Genomic DNA, 19,624 nt, shown 5'->3' with positions numbered 1-19,624 from the left:
TCCAGGAGTTGGACCTACTCCCTGAGCAGACAACAGCTATTTCTGGAGCATAGCCCAACTTTACAGGCAGAGAATTGAGAGAAATCTGTCAAAAGTGGTTCCTGGTTGTCACACTTGGGGACCCAAAGCAACTAGGGGCAGGCCAGAAATGGATGCTCAGGCCAGCAGATGTTCCAGGAGGTCAGCCAGCAGGTAGGTGGACCTCAGGGTCAAGTCTCTGGTCTCATGGCTGGAGGAGTCAGGAGAGGGACCAGGAACCACTCAAGGTGACAGATACCAGACATGGTACCCAGGCACCAACCAGAAACCTCAAGGCTTGGCTGACAGAAAGACTCCATTCTGAGGCCTTCAGGGCTCAGTTGGAGCCTCAACAATGCCCCTGGCCTGAAGACTCATTTTATTTTTGAGTCCAAGGTGAAGATGAGCCTGCATATATCAAGGGAAAGCATGTGGCTCCAGCTGAGTAGGCAGCAGAGGCTCAGAAGCAGGCAGGACCTGAATAGATGCTTCTGGAAATTCAACCATGGATGATCACCTCCACAATTTTATGTCATCATATTCTCATACCACCTAAGACTTACCATGGGGGATAACTGTGAAAATAATGGAAATAAGCACAAAACATTGCCACCACAGATTTGAGTAGGCAGAAGAAAGAATCAGCTCGAAGACAGGACAATGGAAATTATTGAGTCTGAAGAACAGAAAGAAAAAAGATTGAAGAAAAATGAACAGAGCCTAAGGGAACTGTGGGACACCATCAAGTGGCATATGCATGTGGGAGTCCCAGAAGAGGAAGAGAGATCAAAAGAGGCAGAGAGAATATTTAAAGAAATTATGGCTGAAATTTTCCCAAATTTGATGTAAGACATGAATATAAACATCAGAGAAGCTCAGCAGACTCCCAGAAAGATGAACTCAGAGAAACCCACACCAAGACACATTAATCATCAAACTTTCAAAAGACAAAGACAAAAAGAGAATCTTGAAAGCAGTAAGAGAGAAGTGAATCCTCACAAGGAATTTCAATAAGATCATTAGCAGGTTTCTTATCAGAATTTGGAGGATACAAGGTACAGGGCAAATATATTCAAAATGCTTAAAGAAAAAACCTGTCAGCTAAGAATCAATCCTGAATTCAGTAAAACTGTGCTTCAAAACTGAGCAAGACATTAAGACATACAAAACCTGAGGCAGTTCATGACAACTAAATCTGTGCTGCAGGAAGTGCTCAAGGGAGTCCTGCAAGATGAAATGAAAGGACAATAGACAGAACCACAAAGCTATATGGAGAAATAAAGACCTCAATAAAGGTAATACATAGGAAATAATAAAAGCTAGTATTATTGTAACAGCAGTTTGTAACTGCACTTTTTGTTTTTCTACATGATTTAAGAGACTAATATATTTAAAGAAAAAAATTAGTGTAAAAGCCAGTATTACTGTTAACTTTGGTTTGTAGCTCCAAATCTTAGTTTCTACATAATTTGAAAGATTAATGCATTTAAAAGAATTGTTAATTTATGTTTTGGGACATACAATATAAAAAGATGGAATTTTTAGGACATTAACAACTGACAGTGGTGGGGATGATGCTGTAAAGGAGGAGAGTTTTTGTACGTTATTGAAGTTAAGCTGGTAAAATTCAAATTAGAGTGTTATAACCTTAGGATGTTAAATGTAATCCCCATGGTAACCACAAAGAAAATAACTACAATATACAGAAAAGGAAATGAGAAATTTTAAAATTTCACTACAAAAAATTAAAACAAATGAAGACAGTAATGCAAGATATGAAGAACAAAAAGCTCTAATAAGGCATAATAAACACAGTAACAGAAGCAAGTCCCTCCTTATCAGTAATTCCTTTAAATGTAAATTGGTTAAATTTTCTAATCAAAAGACAGAGATTGGGAGAATGAATAGAAACTCATGATCCAACTATACGCTGTAAGAGACTCACTTGAGATCCAGAGACACAAGTGGGTTTGAATGTGAAAATATGGAAAAAGATATTCCATGCAAATAGTAACCAAAGGAGAGCAGGGGTGACTATACTAATATCAGGTAAAATAGACTTTAAATTTAAAAAGATTACAAGAGAGAAAGAAGGACATTCTATAATACTAAAATTTCAATACAGTAAGAAGATACAACAGTTATAAACATTTGTGCACCTAGTGACAGGCCGTCAAAATATATGAAGCAAAACCTGACCGATTGAAGACAAGTAGTTCTACAGTAATAGTGGGAGACATCAATAATCCACTCACAATAATGGATAGAATAACAGACAGAAGTAAGAAAATAAAAAACAACACAATAAATCAACTAGATCTAACAGACACATGCAGAACACAAACAAAACAACAAAAACAATGCACATTCTTTTCAAGTGTACATGGGACATTTCTCGGATAGGTCATATGTTAGGCCACAAATTAAGTCTCAGTAGCTTAAAAGAAATAGATTTCATTCAGAGTATCTTATCTAACCACAATGGGATGAAGTTAGAAATCAATAACAGAAGGGAAACTGGAACGTTTACAAAACTGTGGAAATTAAATAACACACAATCAATGGATCAAAGAAGAAATTACAAGGAAAACTAGAAAATACTAGAGACAAATGAAAATGAAAACAGCATACCAAAACTTATGGGGTACAATGAAAGCAATGCTAAGGGGAAAATTTATAGCTATTAATGCTTATATTAAAAGGCAAGAAAGATCTCAAGTAAACAACCTAACTTTACAACTTAAGGAACTTTAAACTAAACCCAAAGCTAGAGAAGGAAGGAAATAAAGATTAGAGCAGAGATAAACTAAATAGAGAATATAAAAACAACAGAAAATCAATGAAACCAAAAGTTGATTCTTCAGAAAGATCAACACAATTGACAAATCTTTAGCTAGATGGACTAAGAAAAAAAGAAAGGAGACTCAAATTCCTAAAATCAGAATTGAATATGGGGCACAACTACTGATTCTACAGAAATGAAAGGGATTATCATAGAGTACTATGAACAACTAACTGTGTTCCAACAAATTGGATAACCTACATGAAGTGGACAGATTCCTAAAACACAAAACCTACTTAGACTAAATCATGAAGAAATAGAAAATTTGAACTAGACCTATAAATAGTAAGAGATTGAATCAGTTATCAAAAATCTCCCAACAAAGAAAATCCCTGGACCTGATAACTTCAGTGATGAATTCTACCAAACATTTAAAGAAGAATTAATGCCAATCATTCTAAAATTTTTCCCCAAAATTGAAGAGGGAACACTTCCCAACTCATTCTGTGAGGCCAATATTGCCCTGATATTGGAGCCAAAGACACTAGAAGAAGACTACAGACCAATATACCTGATGAACATTGATGCAAAAATCCTTAGCAAAATATTAGCAAACAGAATTCGGCAGCATAATAAAAGGATTATACAACATGACACTAAACAGGATTTATTCCTGGAATGCAAGCATGGTTCAACATGTAAAACTCAATCACTGGAACTTCTCTGGTGGTCCAGTGGTTGACTCTGTGCTGCCAATGCTGGGGGCCCTGGTTCGAACCCTGTTCAGGGAACTAGATCCCACGTGCCTCAACTAAAAGATGCCGCATGCCACAACTAAAAGATCCTGCACGCCGCAATGAAGATCCCGAGTGCCACAACTAAGACCTGGCACAGCCAAATAAATAAATATTTTAAAAAACTGAAAAGAAAGATTTGGTCTATACCTATAATGGAATATTATATAGCCTTAAAAAGGAAGGGAATTCTGCAATATGTTATAATATGGGTGAAACATGAGGACATTATGCTACATGAAACAAACCAGTCACAAAAAAGAAAAATACTGTATGATTCCACTTATAGGAGGTACTTAGAGTAGTCAAAATCGTAAAGATAGAAAGTAGATTGGCAGTTGCCAGGGGCTGGGGGTAGGGGAGAATGGAGGGTTATTGTTACAGAGTTTCAATTTTATAAGATAAAAAGAGTTATGGGAATAGATGGTGATAACGGTTGCACAACACTGTGAATGTATTTAATACCACTGAACTTGCTTCTTAAAAATTAAGTTGGTAAATTTTTGTTATACGTATTTTACCACAAACACACACAGAAACTCCCAAAACATCACAGTCTGAGTCCCAGTTGATACACTCTGCCCTCTGCCGAAGGGCGAGATAAGCCAGCATCAGAGAAGTGTTGAAGCCCTTGAGCTATTGAGATGGAATTGGGACTTTCTGTCTTAAGTCAGAAGTGTCACAAGGGAATCCCTTCTGCATCCACCACAGCCACGTGTGTGCTCTCTCCACCCAGGACCAGGCCGCCCTTGGGGAAATGTGGCTGGATTCATCACTCTGCATGAGTGTTCCTGACACACACTCGGTTGACTCACAGAGTGCCGCCTCTGTTTCATAAGTGACCTGCTGGGGATTCTTGTCCCTGGAAGCATAAATGATTCCCACAGTTATTTTGATTCTCAAGGGATGCAGCTCTCCTGCTCTCCCTGCCCCCTCACCCCAGGTGAACATGACGTCTTGAGAAACCATTTTCTAAAACCCTCCCTAACCTCTTCATCTCCAACTACAGGCAAACCCAAAAATTTGGAAGAAGTAGTCTCGACATCCCCACAACGAGGAGCGGGAACCTCTGCCTCTGAGGTTATCGAGTTCAGCGACCCCTGCCCTGAAGCCCGGGAGAAGCTGCAGGAGATGTGTCGCCTTATGTGAGCACCTTAGTGGCTGGGGGCGGATGGGAGAGGAAGGCACGGCCTGTGTGTGCGTGGAGGGGGATCACGGACATGTCGGCTACCCAGTGCCCCCAGCCACAGTGACAGGGTGATAGTCGTCCCTCACACACACATCCCTAGTCCTTCCACATTCACAGTCCTTTTCAGTCCTACTATGACCTTATGAGGAAGGCAGGTTTATGCCCATTTTACAGATGAGGAAACTGAGGTACCCCAAGCACATGGTAAGGCATTGTCTGAGGTCCCACAGCTTAATGGGCCTGTCCCAGGACAATGTTCTTTGCCTCCTCACTGGTGAGACCCCTTTGCATGGCTTCTTAAAGTTTACACACCCTTACAGTTAAGAATGTTTATTTCTTGACATAATTTGTCAGATGTTCTCTTAGAAAAAAAGAAACAGCTCTCAAAACAAACAAAAAACACTGACATGGGTGATTAATGGTATTTATGATTTTGTGGGTCCCACAAGTCCTAGCAAGTGAATCTGCATTTCTCCAAAGGCCCGGACCATGGGCCATAAAGGATTTTAAACCTAGTCACATCTAAGCATATATGTGTCCTGGGGCTCCCAGGCCACTGTCACTGCAGCTGTAGAATATGCGTAGAGGGCAGCCACCCAGTTTGCTCCTTACTGTGACATTCCAGAAGGAAGCTGTCTTCCTTTGTAAGCTCAGGATTGGGAGGTGATCAAAGCCTCCAGCTCTGCCACCCCATTCCACACGCAGCTCCATTCCATGGGTCCCCACCCCTGTGCAAAAGGTGGAAATCAGGCCAGGGCCGGTCTCAAAGGGGTATGGGGACCTTCCCAGTTCTTCCTAAAAACATTGCCTGTAAGGATGAGGGGTTGGGTAGGGACAGGTACTTTGGGGACAGGGAAATGGAATGGGAGTCTCGGGAGCTGGGGAGGGGCTGCAGAGAGCCTGGTGAGTGAGAGGTGAGTGGCTAGAAAATATGTTGGTCTCCTTCCCTGCAGAGAAGCCGAAAGGGTCTCGTGGAAAGGGAGGAATATCTTCTACCCCATGATCTTACGCAACTACAGGGCAAAGATGCCCCCTAATCTAATGTCGACCCCCAAAGGGGACGCTCAGACCCCAGGCGCCCACCATCCTCACCCTCCAGGTGCTCAGACTTCCACTCCCACCCCTCACCAACCTCCTGCCCATCATCTTCACTGGGGCCGGCATTCTCAGGAGTGGAAGGCACCCAAGAAGGCCATCAAGTTGCATTACACCTTCTATGATGGGTCCTCCTTCGTTTAGTATCCTTTTATTTGGTGCTTCCCTTTCTCCCCAGCAGCTCAGCCCAGAGAACTCCAGGCTTTGATAAAGCCAGAGTGTTTCCTTTGACTTTTCATTTGGTCAGAGAAGCCTGGTGATGGGTCCTCTGGGGTATTAAGAGTTTGTCCAGGTCAGAGAAGAAGTACCAAGAGTCAAGCCTCAAATTCAGTCCTGATCAACCAGGACGTACTGAACCCGACTATCTGTGATCGCGTGTCAGTGCGGGCTGGGGGTACAGCAGCAGTCCCTGCCTTCGAGGCTCTCCCAGGTGGGAAGAGGTTGGAGACACAGAACAATTCATCTTTAGCCGAGAGAAGGTGATAGGAGACCCTTCATCCTGGGGGGGGGTCTTTGTCCTTCTGTCCCAGTCTCAACGGGTAAGCCCTGTGGTTCTTGCATACTTTGCCCCCAAGATCCATGTATTTGGAGTCTAACCCGCACCGCAGATACCCTGCCTGGCACATGCTCGGGTTGCTCTGCAGCTGAGGTCTGTTGGTATTCATGAGCATATGGGCAGCTGGGTCCCAACCTTGGGGTGTGTGAGTGGCACAACGGAACACATTTTCTCGTTGAGAATCTGGTGAAAGCTATAGACTCTCTTCCTAGAAATATGAACTGATACACATGAATGTAAAACATTTCCTGTGATTGCAGGGGGTCTGCAGACCTTCAAAGCTTGTCCATGGACAAGAACCCTAGACTGAGGAAAACTAAGATTTCTAACGTGCAGGGTAAAGGCTGAGAGTTATGCATATTTTAGCATGAATGGAGTCAGATTGCTTTCTTCATTCACAGATGTTTATCGAGTATTATATGCAATGATTAGTGGAATGGAGTGAATGTACCACTTTACCTTAGAGGGAGGTGGCTCTCTGTGCTATCTCAACAGGCGGTCCAGCAGGCCTGCCTGGCCAGGGCCCCCCTCGCTTCCTTTGGCCTCCTCTCCACTGAACTGGGAATTCAGAATTGCAGTGCCTGTCAAAGGAGTCCTATTGTTTCTCTGACCATAAATGAGTGCATTCATTACCCTCTGCTCAGCCCTGCTTCCGGGGCACCTTGTGCATTGAACTCAGCACACACCTTCCCAGGCAGCTGCTGCTCACAGGGGTCATGGGGCTCCCTCTCCCCCGTTTTCTTACTCCACACTGCGTTGAATGGGACCATCTCCCTGAGCTGGTGAAGCTGTGTCTGTGAATTAGGTTGCTATTGGCAGGACCAGAGAGGGGTGGGCAAGTGTAGATCAGGGGATCAAGGTACTGCAGCCCAGCCTGCTGGGATCCGTGTTCTCTCGCCTGCCACAGAATCCCAAGGACCCCCTGCTAGGACCACCCCAGGCCTCAGGCCATCGATGCTGGTGCGCTTGACTCAGACCCCAGTGATCTTGGTCATTAATGTATTTCTGCTGTGGGAGTCCCAAGAGGCCTGGGTTCTAGGCCCAGTTCTTCTTGGTGACCCTGCACAAGCCATTCCATCTCTCTGGGCCTCACTTCTCTCCATTATAAGGTGAGGAAGTTGGACCCAGTGATCTTGAAGGACAGCATCTGTGTTACTGTGATCAAATGGCCAAAACACACGTGCAGGTGTTGGATCCCTCTGGAGTAGAGAAGATGTTTGGGAGGCACTTCCCTCCCTCATGGGTTCCACAGAACCCTGGACTTGGCAGCTAATTCTGTCTTCACGGAGACTGCTGGGCAAAACTCTCAGGTAGAAGTGATGTGTCTGCCCTTGGATTGCCAAAAAGCTCCAAGCCCCAGTGGGTTTGCACTGGTCAGTGTCAGACCCCAGAACCATCCCGGCATCCCTTTCATTTGGGCTGTCAGCATCTCCTTGGATCTCTGTCTTCAATGGCTGAGTCTCCTGTCAAACTTCCCTCAAGTCCTTTTTTCATACAAAGATACAAACTCACCACATTAAAAACAAACCATAATCACCATGTGCCCAGTACTGTGCTAAGTGCTGTTCCTTTAGGGATTTGTTGAGCACTCAGAACTGCTGTGAGGTGCACATTTTTTTTTAATATGGTAAAATGCACATAACATTTACCGTTTTAAGCATTTTGAAGTGTACAATTCAGTGGCGTTCATAGTGTTGTACAACCATCACCACTATCTAGTTTCCAGCACTTTTTCATCAACTCAGAAGGAAACCCTGTACCTATCAAGCAGTCACTCCCCATTTCCCCTCCCCCACAGTCCCTGGCAACTGCTCATCTGCTTTCTGTCTCTACGCATTTCCCTATTCCAGACATTGCATATAAATGGAGTCACACAGTATGTGGCCTTTTTATCTGGCTTCTTTCACTTAGCATAATGTTTTCGAGGTTCTTCCATGTTGTAGTATGCATCTGTTCTCCCAGTTCCCCGACCAGGGATCGAACCCCAGCCCTTGGCAGTGGGCGCACAGAGTCCTAACCACTGGACCTCCAGGGGATTCCCTCCTTTTATTTTTTTGATTGGGGTGAAATTCACATGACATAAAGTCCTCTTAATTTGTACAATTTAGTGGCATTTAGCACATTTACAGTGTTGTGCAACTAACTCCTCTATTGAGTTCACCCCAAAAGAAAACCCTATACCCATTAATTGGTCACTCCTCATTTCCCTCTACCCCCAGGGGCAACCACCAATCTGTTTTTTTTGTCTCAATGGATTTGCCTATTCTGGACATATCATATAAATGGAATCTTACAATATGGGGCCTTTTATGCCTGGCTTCCTTCACTTAACATAATGTTTTCAAGATTCATACATGTTGTAGCATGTGTCAGAATTTCCTTCCTTTTTGTGGCTGACTAATATTCTATTGTATGGATATACCACTTTTTAAAATCCATTCTTTCATTTATGGACATTAGATTGCTCCCACCATTTGGCTAGTGTGAATAATGCTGCTATGAACATTCTTGGAGAAGTTTGTATTTGCACACTGTTTTCATTTCTTTTCGGTCTATACCTAGGAGTGGAATTACTGGGTCATATGATAATTCTATATTTAACTTATTTTGAAAACATTCAGAATGTTTTCCAAAGTGGCTGCACCATTTTACATTCCCACCAGCAATGTGTGAGGGTTTCAATTTCTCCACATCCTTGACTATACTTGATATTTTCCAATTTTTAAATTCCAGCCATTCTAGTGGGTGTGAAGTGATATCTTGTCATGGTTTTGACTTGCATTTCCCTAATAGCTAATGATTAGGAGCATTTTCATGTGCCTTCTTTGTATAATCTTCTTTGTAGAAATGTGTATTCAAGTCCTTTGCCCATTTTTTGATTAAGTTGTGAGAGTTCTTTTTATATTGTGGATACTAGGCCCTTATCAGATACATGATTTGCATATTTTTTTCCTGTACTGTGAGGTGTCTTTTCATACTCTTGATAGCATCCTTTGATATACAAAAGATTTAAATTTTGATGAAGTCCAATTTTTCTATTTTTTTGGATTTTATATCTAAGAAACTATTCCTTATTCTTCTGTTTTCTTCTAAGAGCTTTATAGTTATAGCTCTTACGTCTAGATCTCTGATCCATTTTTCAGTTGATCTTTGCATATGGTATGAGTAAGGGTCCAACTTCGTTCTTTTGCATGTGGTTCCCAATTGTCCCAGCACTATTTGTTGAAGAGACTATTCTTTCCCTCATTGAATGGTCTTGTCGCCCTTGTTGAAAATCAATTGACCATAGATATATGGGCTTATTTTTGGACACTCAATTCTGTTCTGTTGATATATATGTCTATTATGCCAGTACCACACTGTTTTATTATCACTTTGTAGTAAGTGTTGAAATCAATAAGTGTGGGTCCTTCGTCTTTATTCTTTTCTTCAAGATTATTTTGGTTATTTGGGTACCCTTGCAATTCTGTACGAGTTTTAGGATCAAGTTTTCCATTGCTGCAAAAAAGATTGATGGGATTGGTAGGGATTGCATTGTATTGGGTTGGCCAAAAAGACCCTAAGATGTTACAGAAAAACCCAAACAAACTTTTTGGTCAACCCAATATCTGTAGATCACTGTGGGGAGCATTGCCATTAACAATATTAATTCTTAAAAAAAAAAATTAATTCTTCCAATCCATGAACACCAGGAACAAATGATCTGAAATGCTATATGAGCAACAACTACAATAGAAAAGCAATAAACAAAAGGAAATGATACCATTTACAATAACATCAAAAAGGATAAAATACTTTGGAATAAATTTAACCAAGGAGGTTTAAAACTCGTACACTGAAAACTACAAAATATTGCTGAAATAGAGAGGACTGAAATGAATGGAAAGACATTCCATGTTCATGAAGGACAACTTATTTCTATGTGTTGATGTTGTATCCTGCAACTTTGCTTTGCATGTTTCTAGAAATTGATCCTTTTCAACTAGGTTACCTAACTGGTAGAGGTACAGATCTTCATATAATTCTCTTATGATCTTTTTTCATTTCTGTAAGGTCAGTAGTAATGTCTCCACTTTCATTTCTGATTTTAGGAATTTGAGTCTTCCTTTTTTTTTTTTTTTTTTCCCCTCAGTCAGTGTAGCTAAAGTTTTGTTAATTTTACAGATCTTTTCAAAGAACCAGTTTTGGGTTTTGTCGGTTCTCTCTATTGTTTTTTCTGTTCTCTGTTTTGTTTTTCTTTTCTCTAATCTTTATTATTTCCTTCCTCTGGTAGCTTTAGTTTTACTTTACTGTTCTTTTTATAGTTCATTACAGTGGAAGGTTGGGTTATTGATTTGAGATCTTTCTTCTCCTTTAATATGAATATTTAAAAAATTTTATTGGAGTGTAGTTGATTTACAATGTTGTTAGTTTCTGCTGTACAGCAAAGTGAATCACTTATACATATATCCACTCTTGGTTTTTTAAATTTTTAATCTTTTTATCTTTTTTAAAATTGAAGTATCGTTGATTTACTATATCCACTCTTTTTCAGATTCTTTCCCCATATAGGTCATTACAGAGTATTGAGAAGAATTCCCTGTGCTATACAGTAGGTCCTTATTAGTTATCTATTTTTTATATAATAGTGTGTATATGTCAATCCCAATCTCCCAGTTTATCCCTCCCCCCCACCCTGTTTCACCCCTGGTAACATAAGTTTGTTTTCTACATCTGTGACTCTATTTCTATTTTGTAAATAAGTTCATTTGTACCATTTTTTTTAGATTCCACATATAAGTGATATCATATGATATTTGTCTTTCTCTGTCTGACTTCACTCAGTATGACAATCTCTAGGCTGTATAAAAAAATGAAATAATGCCATTTGCAGCAACATGGATTGGACCTAGAGACTGTCATAATATGAATATTTATAGCTATAAATTTCTCTCTGGGTACTGCTTTCACCTGATCCCATAAGTTTTGGTGTTTTTGTTTTCATTTATCTCAAAGTATTTTCTGATTTCCCTTGTGATTTATTCTCTATCCATTAGTTGTTTAAAAGTGTGCTTAATTTCCACCTGTCTGTGAATTTTCTAAATTTCCTCTGCCAGTGATTTCTATTTTCATTCTGTTGTCAGAGAATATACTCTTTATGGTTCCAGTCTTTTGAAAATTTATTGAGACTTGTTTTGTGGCCTAACATACTGTGTAAACCAGAGAACAATCCATGTGAACTTGAGAAGAACGTGTATTCTCCTGTTGTCAAGTGGAATGTTCTGTATATGCCTGGTAGGTCTAGTTGGTTTATACTATTGTTCAAGTCCTCTGTTTCTTGATTGATTTTCTGTCTAGTTTTTCTAGCCATTATTGAAAGTAAGGTAGTGAAGTTTCTCTTATTGTAGAACTATTTCTTCCTCTAATTCTGTGCATTTTTGCTTTATATATTTTAGGGCTCTGTTGTGAGGTGTTTATACGTCTATAGTTGTTATATCTTCTTGAGGTATTAGCCCTTTTCTCAATACATAATGTCTTTCTTTGTCTCTTGTAAAAATTTTTACTAAAGTCTATTTTGTCTGATATCAATATAGCCACCTTTCTTTTGGTTACTATTTGCATGGAATATCCTTTTCCATCTTTTCACTTTCAACCTAGTTGTGTCTTAGCATCTAAAGTGAGTCTCTTGTAGATAGCACATAATTGAGTAATATGTTTTGTTTTGTTTTTGTCCATTTGGCAGATCTCTGCCTTTGGAGAGTTTAATCCATTTAAATTTAAAGTAATTGATGATATAGGAGGACTGAATTCTGCCATTTTGCTGTTTGTTTTCTTTATTTTTCATGGAAAGGCATTTTATTTTTATTTATTTATTTGTGGGGGCTGCATTGGGTCTATGTTGCTGTGCACGGGCTTTCTCTAGTTGTGGCAAATGGGGGCTACTCTTTGTTGCGGTGCATGGGCTTCTCATTGCAGTGGCTTCTCTTGTTGCGGAGCACGGGCTCTAGGCGCACGGGCTTCAGTAGTTGTGGCCCGTGGGCTCAGTAGTTGTGGCTCACGGGCTCTAGAGCGCAGGCTCAGTAGTTGTGGCACACGGGCTTAGTTGCTCCGTGGTGTGTGGGATCTTCCCAGACCAGGGATCAAACCCGTGTCCACTGCATTGGCAGGTGGATTCTTAACCACTGTGCCACCAGGGTAGTCCCAAGGCATTTTATTTTAAATACAGTAGTGTGTACATATCATTCCCAAACTCCCAATCTATCCCTCCTCCCACCCTTCTCTCCAGTAACCATAAGTTCCTTCTCTAAGTCTGTGAGTCTATTTCTGTTTTGTAAATAAGTTCATTTCTTTCATTTTTTCTTTTTGGATACAGCGTATAAGTGATATCACATAATATTTGTCTTTCCCTGTCCTACTTACTTCCCTTGGTATGATAATTTCTAGGTCCATCCATGTTGCTGCAAATGACATTATTTCATTCTTTTTAATGGCTGAGTAATATTCCATTGTATATATGTACCACATCTTTATCCATTCATCTGTCAGTGGACATTTAGGTTGCTTCCATGTCTTGGCTATTGTAAACAGTGCTGCAGTGAACATTGGGGTGTGTGTATCCTTTCGAACCATGTTTTTCTCTGGATATATGTCCAAGGGTGGGATTACTGGATTATATGGTAGCTCTCTGATTTCCTTTTCTCCACACTTTCTAGTTATTTTCTTATTGATTCCACTGGTATAATGGGTTGAATAATGTCTAACAAAAATTTATGTTTACCTGGAACCTCAGAATATGACCATATTTAGAAATAGGGTCTTTGCAGATATAATTATTAAGATGCAGTTATATTGGATTAGAATGAGCCCTAATCCACTGTTGTCCTTATAAGAAGAGAAAACAGACACACACAGAGGGAAGAACACCACGTGATGACTGAGATAGAGGTTAGAATGATGCATCTCTAAACCAAGGAATGCTAAAGATTCTTGGTAACCAAAAATAGGAAGAGGCAAGGAAGTGTTCTTCCCCAGAGCCTCCAAGAATATGGCCCTATCAGCACCTTGATTTCAGGCTTCTAGACTCCAGACTGTGAGAGAATAAATTTCTGCTGTTCAGGTCACCCAGTTTGTGGTACTTAGTTACAGCAGCCTGAAGAAACTAATTACATTTGACAACGTATTAGTTTGAGTTAAGACCAACTTAGCCTCAGTAGCATGTAAGACTCTGCTCCTATACAGCTCCATTCTTCCTCCTTTATTTCGTTGTTAACAGAAATTAACTCTTTATATATACATTGCCATTAATATAGATTTACAAGTATTGTTTTATGCATTTGTTTTTTCAAATCATATAGGAAAAAAGGAATTATAAACAAAATAATAATATAATACTGAATTTTATATTTACTTATGTAGTTACCGTTACTGGTGTTCTTTTTTCCTTTGTTTGTTTTTGAGTTACTGTCAAGTGTTTTTTCATTTCAGCCTTAAGGAATCCTTTTAGCATTTTTTGTAGGGCAGGTGTACTAGTGGTGAACTCTCTCAGCTTTAGTTTATCTGGAAAAATCTTAATTTCTCCTTCATTTTTGAAGAATAGTTTTACTCAATATAGAAGCCTTGGGCTTCCCTGGTGGCGCAGTGGTTGAGAATCTGCCTGCCAATGCAGGGGACACGGGTTCGAACCCTGGTCTGAGAAGATCCCACATGCCACGGAGCAACTGGGCCCATGAGCCACAATTACTGAGCCTGCGCGTCTGGAGCCTGTGCTCCGCAACAAGAGAGGCCGCGATGGTGAGAGGCCCGCGCACCACGATGAAGAGTGGTCCCCAGTTGCCGCAACTAGAGAAAGCCCTCGCACAGAGACAAAGACCCAACACAGCCAAAAATAAATAAATAAATAAAAGAACGTGAATTTCAAAAAATATATATATAGAAGCCTTGGTTGATAGCTTTTTTTTTTTCAGCTTTTTAAATATTTTATCCCAGTACCTCTGGCCTTCTTGGTTTCTGATGAGAACTTGGCCACTAATTTTATTAAGGATACCTTGTACATGAAAAGTCTCTTCTTTTGCTGCTTTCAAGGTTCTTTCTTTGTCTTTATGCAGTTCGATAATAACATGGCTGTCTTTGAATTTATCCTACTTGCAGTTTGTTGATCTTCCTGAATGTATAGAGTCATATCTTTCATAAAAATTGAGGAGTTTTCGACCATTATTTCTTTCTGTCCCCTCACTTCTTCTGGGACTCCTGTTATGCATATATTTGTCTACTTGGTGGTGTCCTACAGGTCTCCTAGGTTCTGTTCATTTTTCTTCATTCTTTTTTCTTTTTGCTCCTCAAGCTGGATAATTTCAATTGTTCTGTCTTCAAATTCACTGATATTTTTCTTCTACTGCTCCAGCATGCTGCTAAATCCATCTAATGAATTTTATTTTTTTTTGTTTAATAATTAATAAATTAATTTGTTTGTTTATTTTTAAATTTAAAAAAATTGAAGTATAGTTGATTTACAATGTTGTGTTAGTTTTAGGTATACAGCACAGTGATTCAGTTATATGTGTGTGTGTGTGTGTGTGTGTGTGTGTATATATATATATATGTATATATATATATATAATTTTTCAGATTCTTTTCCATTATAGGTTATTATAAAATATTGAATATAGTTCCCTGTGCTATACAGTAGGTCCTTGTTGGTTATCTATTTTACATATAGGAGTGTGTATATATTAACCCCAAACTCCTAATTTATCCCTCCCCTCACTTTTCCCCTTTGGTAACCATAAGTTTGTTTTCTATGTCTGTGGGTCTATTTCTGTTTTGTAAATAAGTTCATTTTTTTAGGGTTCCACATCTAAGCAATATCATACGATATTTGTCTTTGTCTCTGACTTACTTCCCTTAGTATGTTAATCTCTAGGTCCTATATGTTGCTGCAAATGTCATTATCTCATTCTTTTTTATGGCTGAGTAATATTCCATCGTGTGTGTGTATGTGTGTGTGAGTGTGTGTGTGTGTATGTGTATGTATATAACACATTTTCTTTATCCAGTCATCTGTTGGTGGACATGTAGGTTGCTTCCATGTCTTGGCTATTGTAAATAGTGCTGCAGTGAACATTGGGGTGCATGTATCTTTTTGAATTATAGTTTTCTCTGGATATATGCCCAGGAGTGGATTATAGGACCACTGAAATTCTTCCTGTCTGGGGCACTTCTGAAATTCCTGCAAAAAGGATAGTAGCTGCCCACACCATATCTGTTTTAGTCAGGACCAGTGCTCCTTGCAGCCTCCTTAGTAGGAAATGAACAGGGAGACATTGTCTACTCTTCTAGATTGGTAAGAAGGGGAAGCAGCCTAACAGCATTAGAAACATCTCTGGCCTCAGAGTTCAGATACTGGCTCTGCCACTTCCTGTGGTGTGATGTAAGGCAGATCATTTCTCTTCACCTTGGATTCCTCATCTGTTGGGTGAATAACTTACCCTGGTTTGTCTGGGACTTTCCTGGTTTTATCACTGAAAGTCCTGCATCCCAGGAAACCCTTTACATGCAGGGAAACCCTACTCATCCGTGAGATGATGGTAATAGTACCTACCACAGGGTGGTTGTGAGGAGTAGAAAGAGGATACAGGGAAGCACCCAGGGCATGGTTGGTTCCATAGTCATTTAGTTGTTACTTATGCAAAGTGCAGAAGACTGGGAATGATGTACCAAACAGCTAAAACACTGACATGTAGACTTGCTTTCCATGAGGCACCTAAGAGCAGAACCCTGAGAGTTTTCTGTTAGTTCTACTTAACAATTTCTGCCAGCTATCCCTCCGGAAACATCGCTGTGTGTCAGATCCCCACGTGCTGCAGAGGAAGAGCCATCACCTGCCTGTTTAATGACACACCCAGCTTCTCCTTCCTGGCCATGTTCAATGCTGAAGGCCAAGGCTGCGTTCACTACAACCTGAAGGCCCGGTGAGTCGGTTGGGGGAATCTTGGCCCCATGGAAGTATCTCTGCGGGTGACAAAGTGGGACACTGAGGTGGAAAGTAGGAGCCCCTGGGAAAAAGATGGACCAGGCAGTGTCCAGAGGTCTAGGAAGACGGTGTGGCAGGGCCAAAGCAGTGCCTGTAGGGACATAGGTGCTTTGAGGCCCTTCCTTACTTGCTGGATTCATGTCATAGCCAATGAGAAGGGAAATTCCCCAAGTCCTACTCCACTTGTTCCCCCCAGAGCACTAAGATCTTCACTGTTAGCTAGATTCATGGAAGAATTCTTTAGGGGAGAGAAGTGTTTTATACTAGGAAGCAGTGAAGGAGAGGTCATGGGTAGCACATATTCTTGGCAGCCAAATGTTGATTTTGTCTAATTTTCCTAAGGAACTGTTCTTGGAGGGATTGACTTACTTTCATGTGACAGATGTTCCATTTCCCATTTTGGTGCCTGAGCTCTTATATGCTCAGGCTCCTGGGCTACGGGCACACATCCCATTTCTCTCCCCCTTGGGTTTGGCCTGAGCCTCCACCATCTCCGTCAGATCTGACCTTCCCAACAGACTCCCCAGTAGCATCAACAGGTGTGAAGGGACATCAGACCATGTTAGGCGGGGTAAGTAGGGCCACCTGCAAGAGTCCACAGTTCCTCCAGCTGGGGCAGAGTCTCAGAGCCCTGCCTGCCTATAGCCTGTAGTGGTGGGGGCTTCCTTCCGGGACCTGGAGGAAGCTCCTCATTTACGTATCTCTCCTAGCTGCCCATACGTCTTGGTCTTGGATGAGGAAGGTGGGACCACCAATGACTACAAGGGCTATGTAGTCCACAAGTGGAGCTGGACCTCCAAGACGGAGACTTTGCTCTCCCTGGAATACAAGGTAAGGGTGGGCAGCAGAGGTGAGGCTTGCCACTGGGCTGCCCAGCATTAAGGGCCAGAGGGCTCCCTGTATGACAGGAGCCCTAGCCTCAAGGAGCTTGTAAGCTCAGAGGTTCCCACGTTGATGGGCAGTGGTCCAGGGCTGGCTGAAGTGAACTTTTCACCAGCCTACAGCAACTGTTGGCTGCTGTACTGACCTTTCTTGGTAATATGCTTCCTGTTTTATTTTTATTATTAATGATATTATATTTTATAGTTAAAATGTCCTTTATTTTAGGAAGTAACTGTTACAGTAGTTGATAGTTTTATTTTTAATGCCTATGTGTGACAATAAGAAAAGTAATTCTATGTTGGTATCCCCAGTTTTTGTTTTTATAGTTTTACTCTCTGTGAAAGAAAAAAATCTGAGAGTTAAAGGAAGCTGATAGACACAAATCCTTTTTTCATTCATTTGGTTGTTCAGCTGTTCATCAAAGAGTTATTAAATAATAAATGTTTGATTACTAATATTAAATACTAACACATTTAATATATTAATAAAGCAAATAAGTGTGCTTGTCACTTTACCTATGGCAGAGTTTCTCATCCCCGGAACTACTGACATTTTGAGATGGATAATCCTTTGTAATAACTGTGCATTGTAGGATATTTACCAGTATCTCCCTAGATGCCAGGAGTACCCCCTCTCCTAGTTGTGGCAACCAAAAATTTCTCCAGACAGTGCCAAATGTCTCTGGGAGGCAAAACTCACCCATTGTTGAAAATCACCAATCTAGGGGATAGAAAGATAGACAATACCCCTCAAGGAACTCAGAAATCTAGGGGAATAATAAGAGTATGTGGTAGAAAAGTATAAGGGCTGTGAGAGAAGGACAAGCTCATAGGGTTGGGATTCAGAGAAAGATCACAGAACATAGAATCCACCCAAGGTAAGAGTTACAGACAGAAAAAAAAAAAAGAGTTACAGACAGAAGCACTGTTAGAGTTCATGGTAGGGCTCAAGCATCCTGTCTCATGCCCTTCCTGTTCATCCTCTACGTTGACCACTGGATTCTCATTCTTATATCTCGATTCCTGTAGACCATACCTCTGCTCAGAAACATTTAATTCCTTGAACATGTCTCACCCTTCCTACCCCACTGGCCTGAAATATAATACATCTTCTCTCTCTGCCAATCCAAATTTTCCCTCCTTCAAGGCCCTACTCAGACTTCCTGTCCTCATGGCACTCCAGTCCACACCCATTTCTCTCTTCTCCCAGTGCCCACTGTCTGGATTAAAAAGTAATCTGGGGCTTCCCTGGTGGCACAGTGGTTGAGAATCTGCCTGCTAATGCAGGGGACACGGGTTCGAGCCCTGGTCTGGGAAGATCCCACGTGCCGCGGAGCAACTGGGCCCGTGAGCCACAATTACTGAGCCTGCGCGTCTGGAGCCTGTGCTCCGCAACAAGAGAGGCCACGATGGTGAGAGGCCCGTGCACCGCGATGAAGAGTGGCCCCCGCTTGCCGCAACTAGAGAAAGCCCTTGCACAGAAACGAAGACCCAACACAGCCATAAATAAATAAAAAATAAAATTAAATACATTTTAAAAAAAAAGTAATCTGGACTGAAATGACAAATTTCAGTCATTGTACAATTAGTCATGTAATGAAGAGGTTCTCAGTTGTGGCTGCATATCAGAATCACCCATGGGACTTTAACAAAAATATAGATCCCAGGCACAGCCCTAGAGAGATTGTGATTCAGTTGGTCTGTCATGGGTTCTGGATTTTGTAGTTTTTCACAAGTATTTCTATTGCTTGACCAGGTCCAGGACCCCCAGTCCAGGGGTGTATTGAGTTATTGCCTCACTATTTAACTTTTTTTAGTTGTATGAAAGTTTACAATCCAAAAAGATTATAAATTGGTTGCAGGCAGACACCATATGTTATATGTCAGTATGGCCAAGTGGACAGAGAACTCTGGGATGAGGATCTGAGGAGCCAAGTACTAGTGTCAGCTTTGCCAAACCCTGGGTGTGCAGCTTTCTGAAAACCACTCAGCTTCTCTGAGTCTTGGTGGCTCATCAATACAAGGTGGGTCACAAGAGCCTCCCTCCTGCCTCACACTGTTTCTGTGAGAACTAAATGAAACAATGGTGGGGAAGGTGCTTTGACACACTAAAGTGTTTTCAGCAGCGTGTTTTAGTTCATTGTTCTGTTCCCTAGAGCTGCATACAGAAATGCACAACAGGGGCTGGTACAGTCAGGAGTGGCCTGGAACACAAGTGGCCTTGAGTTGTAACATTAGTGTGTGTGCATATTATTCTCATAGATACAGATAAGAAGGAGGGAGAGCATTCTGGATAGAGG

At 41.1% G+C, this 19,624-nt stretch overlaps 1 protein-coding gene across 1 annotated transcript in view; it reads left to right on the top strand.

Annotated features, from left to right (window-relative positions):
- C11H3orf20 (chromosome 11 C3orf20 homolog) overlaps positions 1-19,624 on the top strand; it is a 78,662-nt gene that overhangs the window by 6,964 nt on the left and 52,074 nt on the right. The window contains exons 4-7 of the mRNA XM_036870202.1: positions 4,604-4,739; positions 5,737-6,021; positions 16,229-16,381; positions 17,154-17,274. Coding sequence (XP_036726097.1) covers positions 4,604-4,739; positions 5,737-6,021; positions 16,229-16,381; positions 17,154-17,274 — 695 coding nt within the window. The remainder of the gene's footprint in view (positions 1-4,603; positions 4,740-5,736; positions 6,022-16,228; positions 16,382-17,153; positions 17,275-19,624) is intronic.

This window comes from Balaenoptera musculus, chromosome 11, assembly GCF_009873245.2.
Source record: "Balaenoptera musculus isolate JJ_BM4_2016_0621 chromosome 11, mBalMus1.pri.v3, whole genome shotgun sequence".
Lineage (NCBI taxonomy): Eukaryota > Metazoa > Chordata > Mammalia > Artiodactyla > Balaenopteridae > Balaenoptera > Balaenoptera musculus.
Note: the sequence above shows the minus strand (reverse complement) of the source record. Positions and strands in the feature narration are given on the sequence as shown.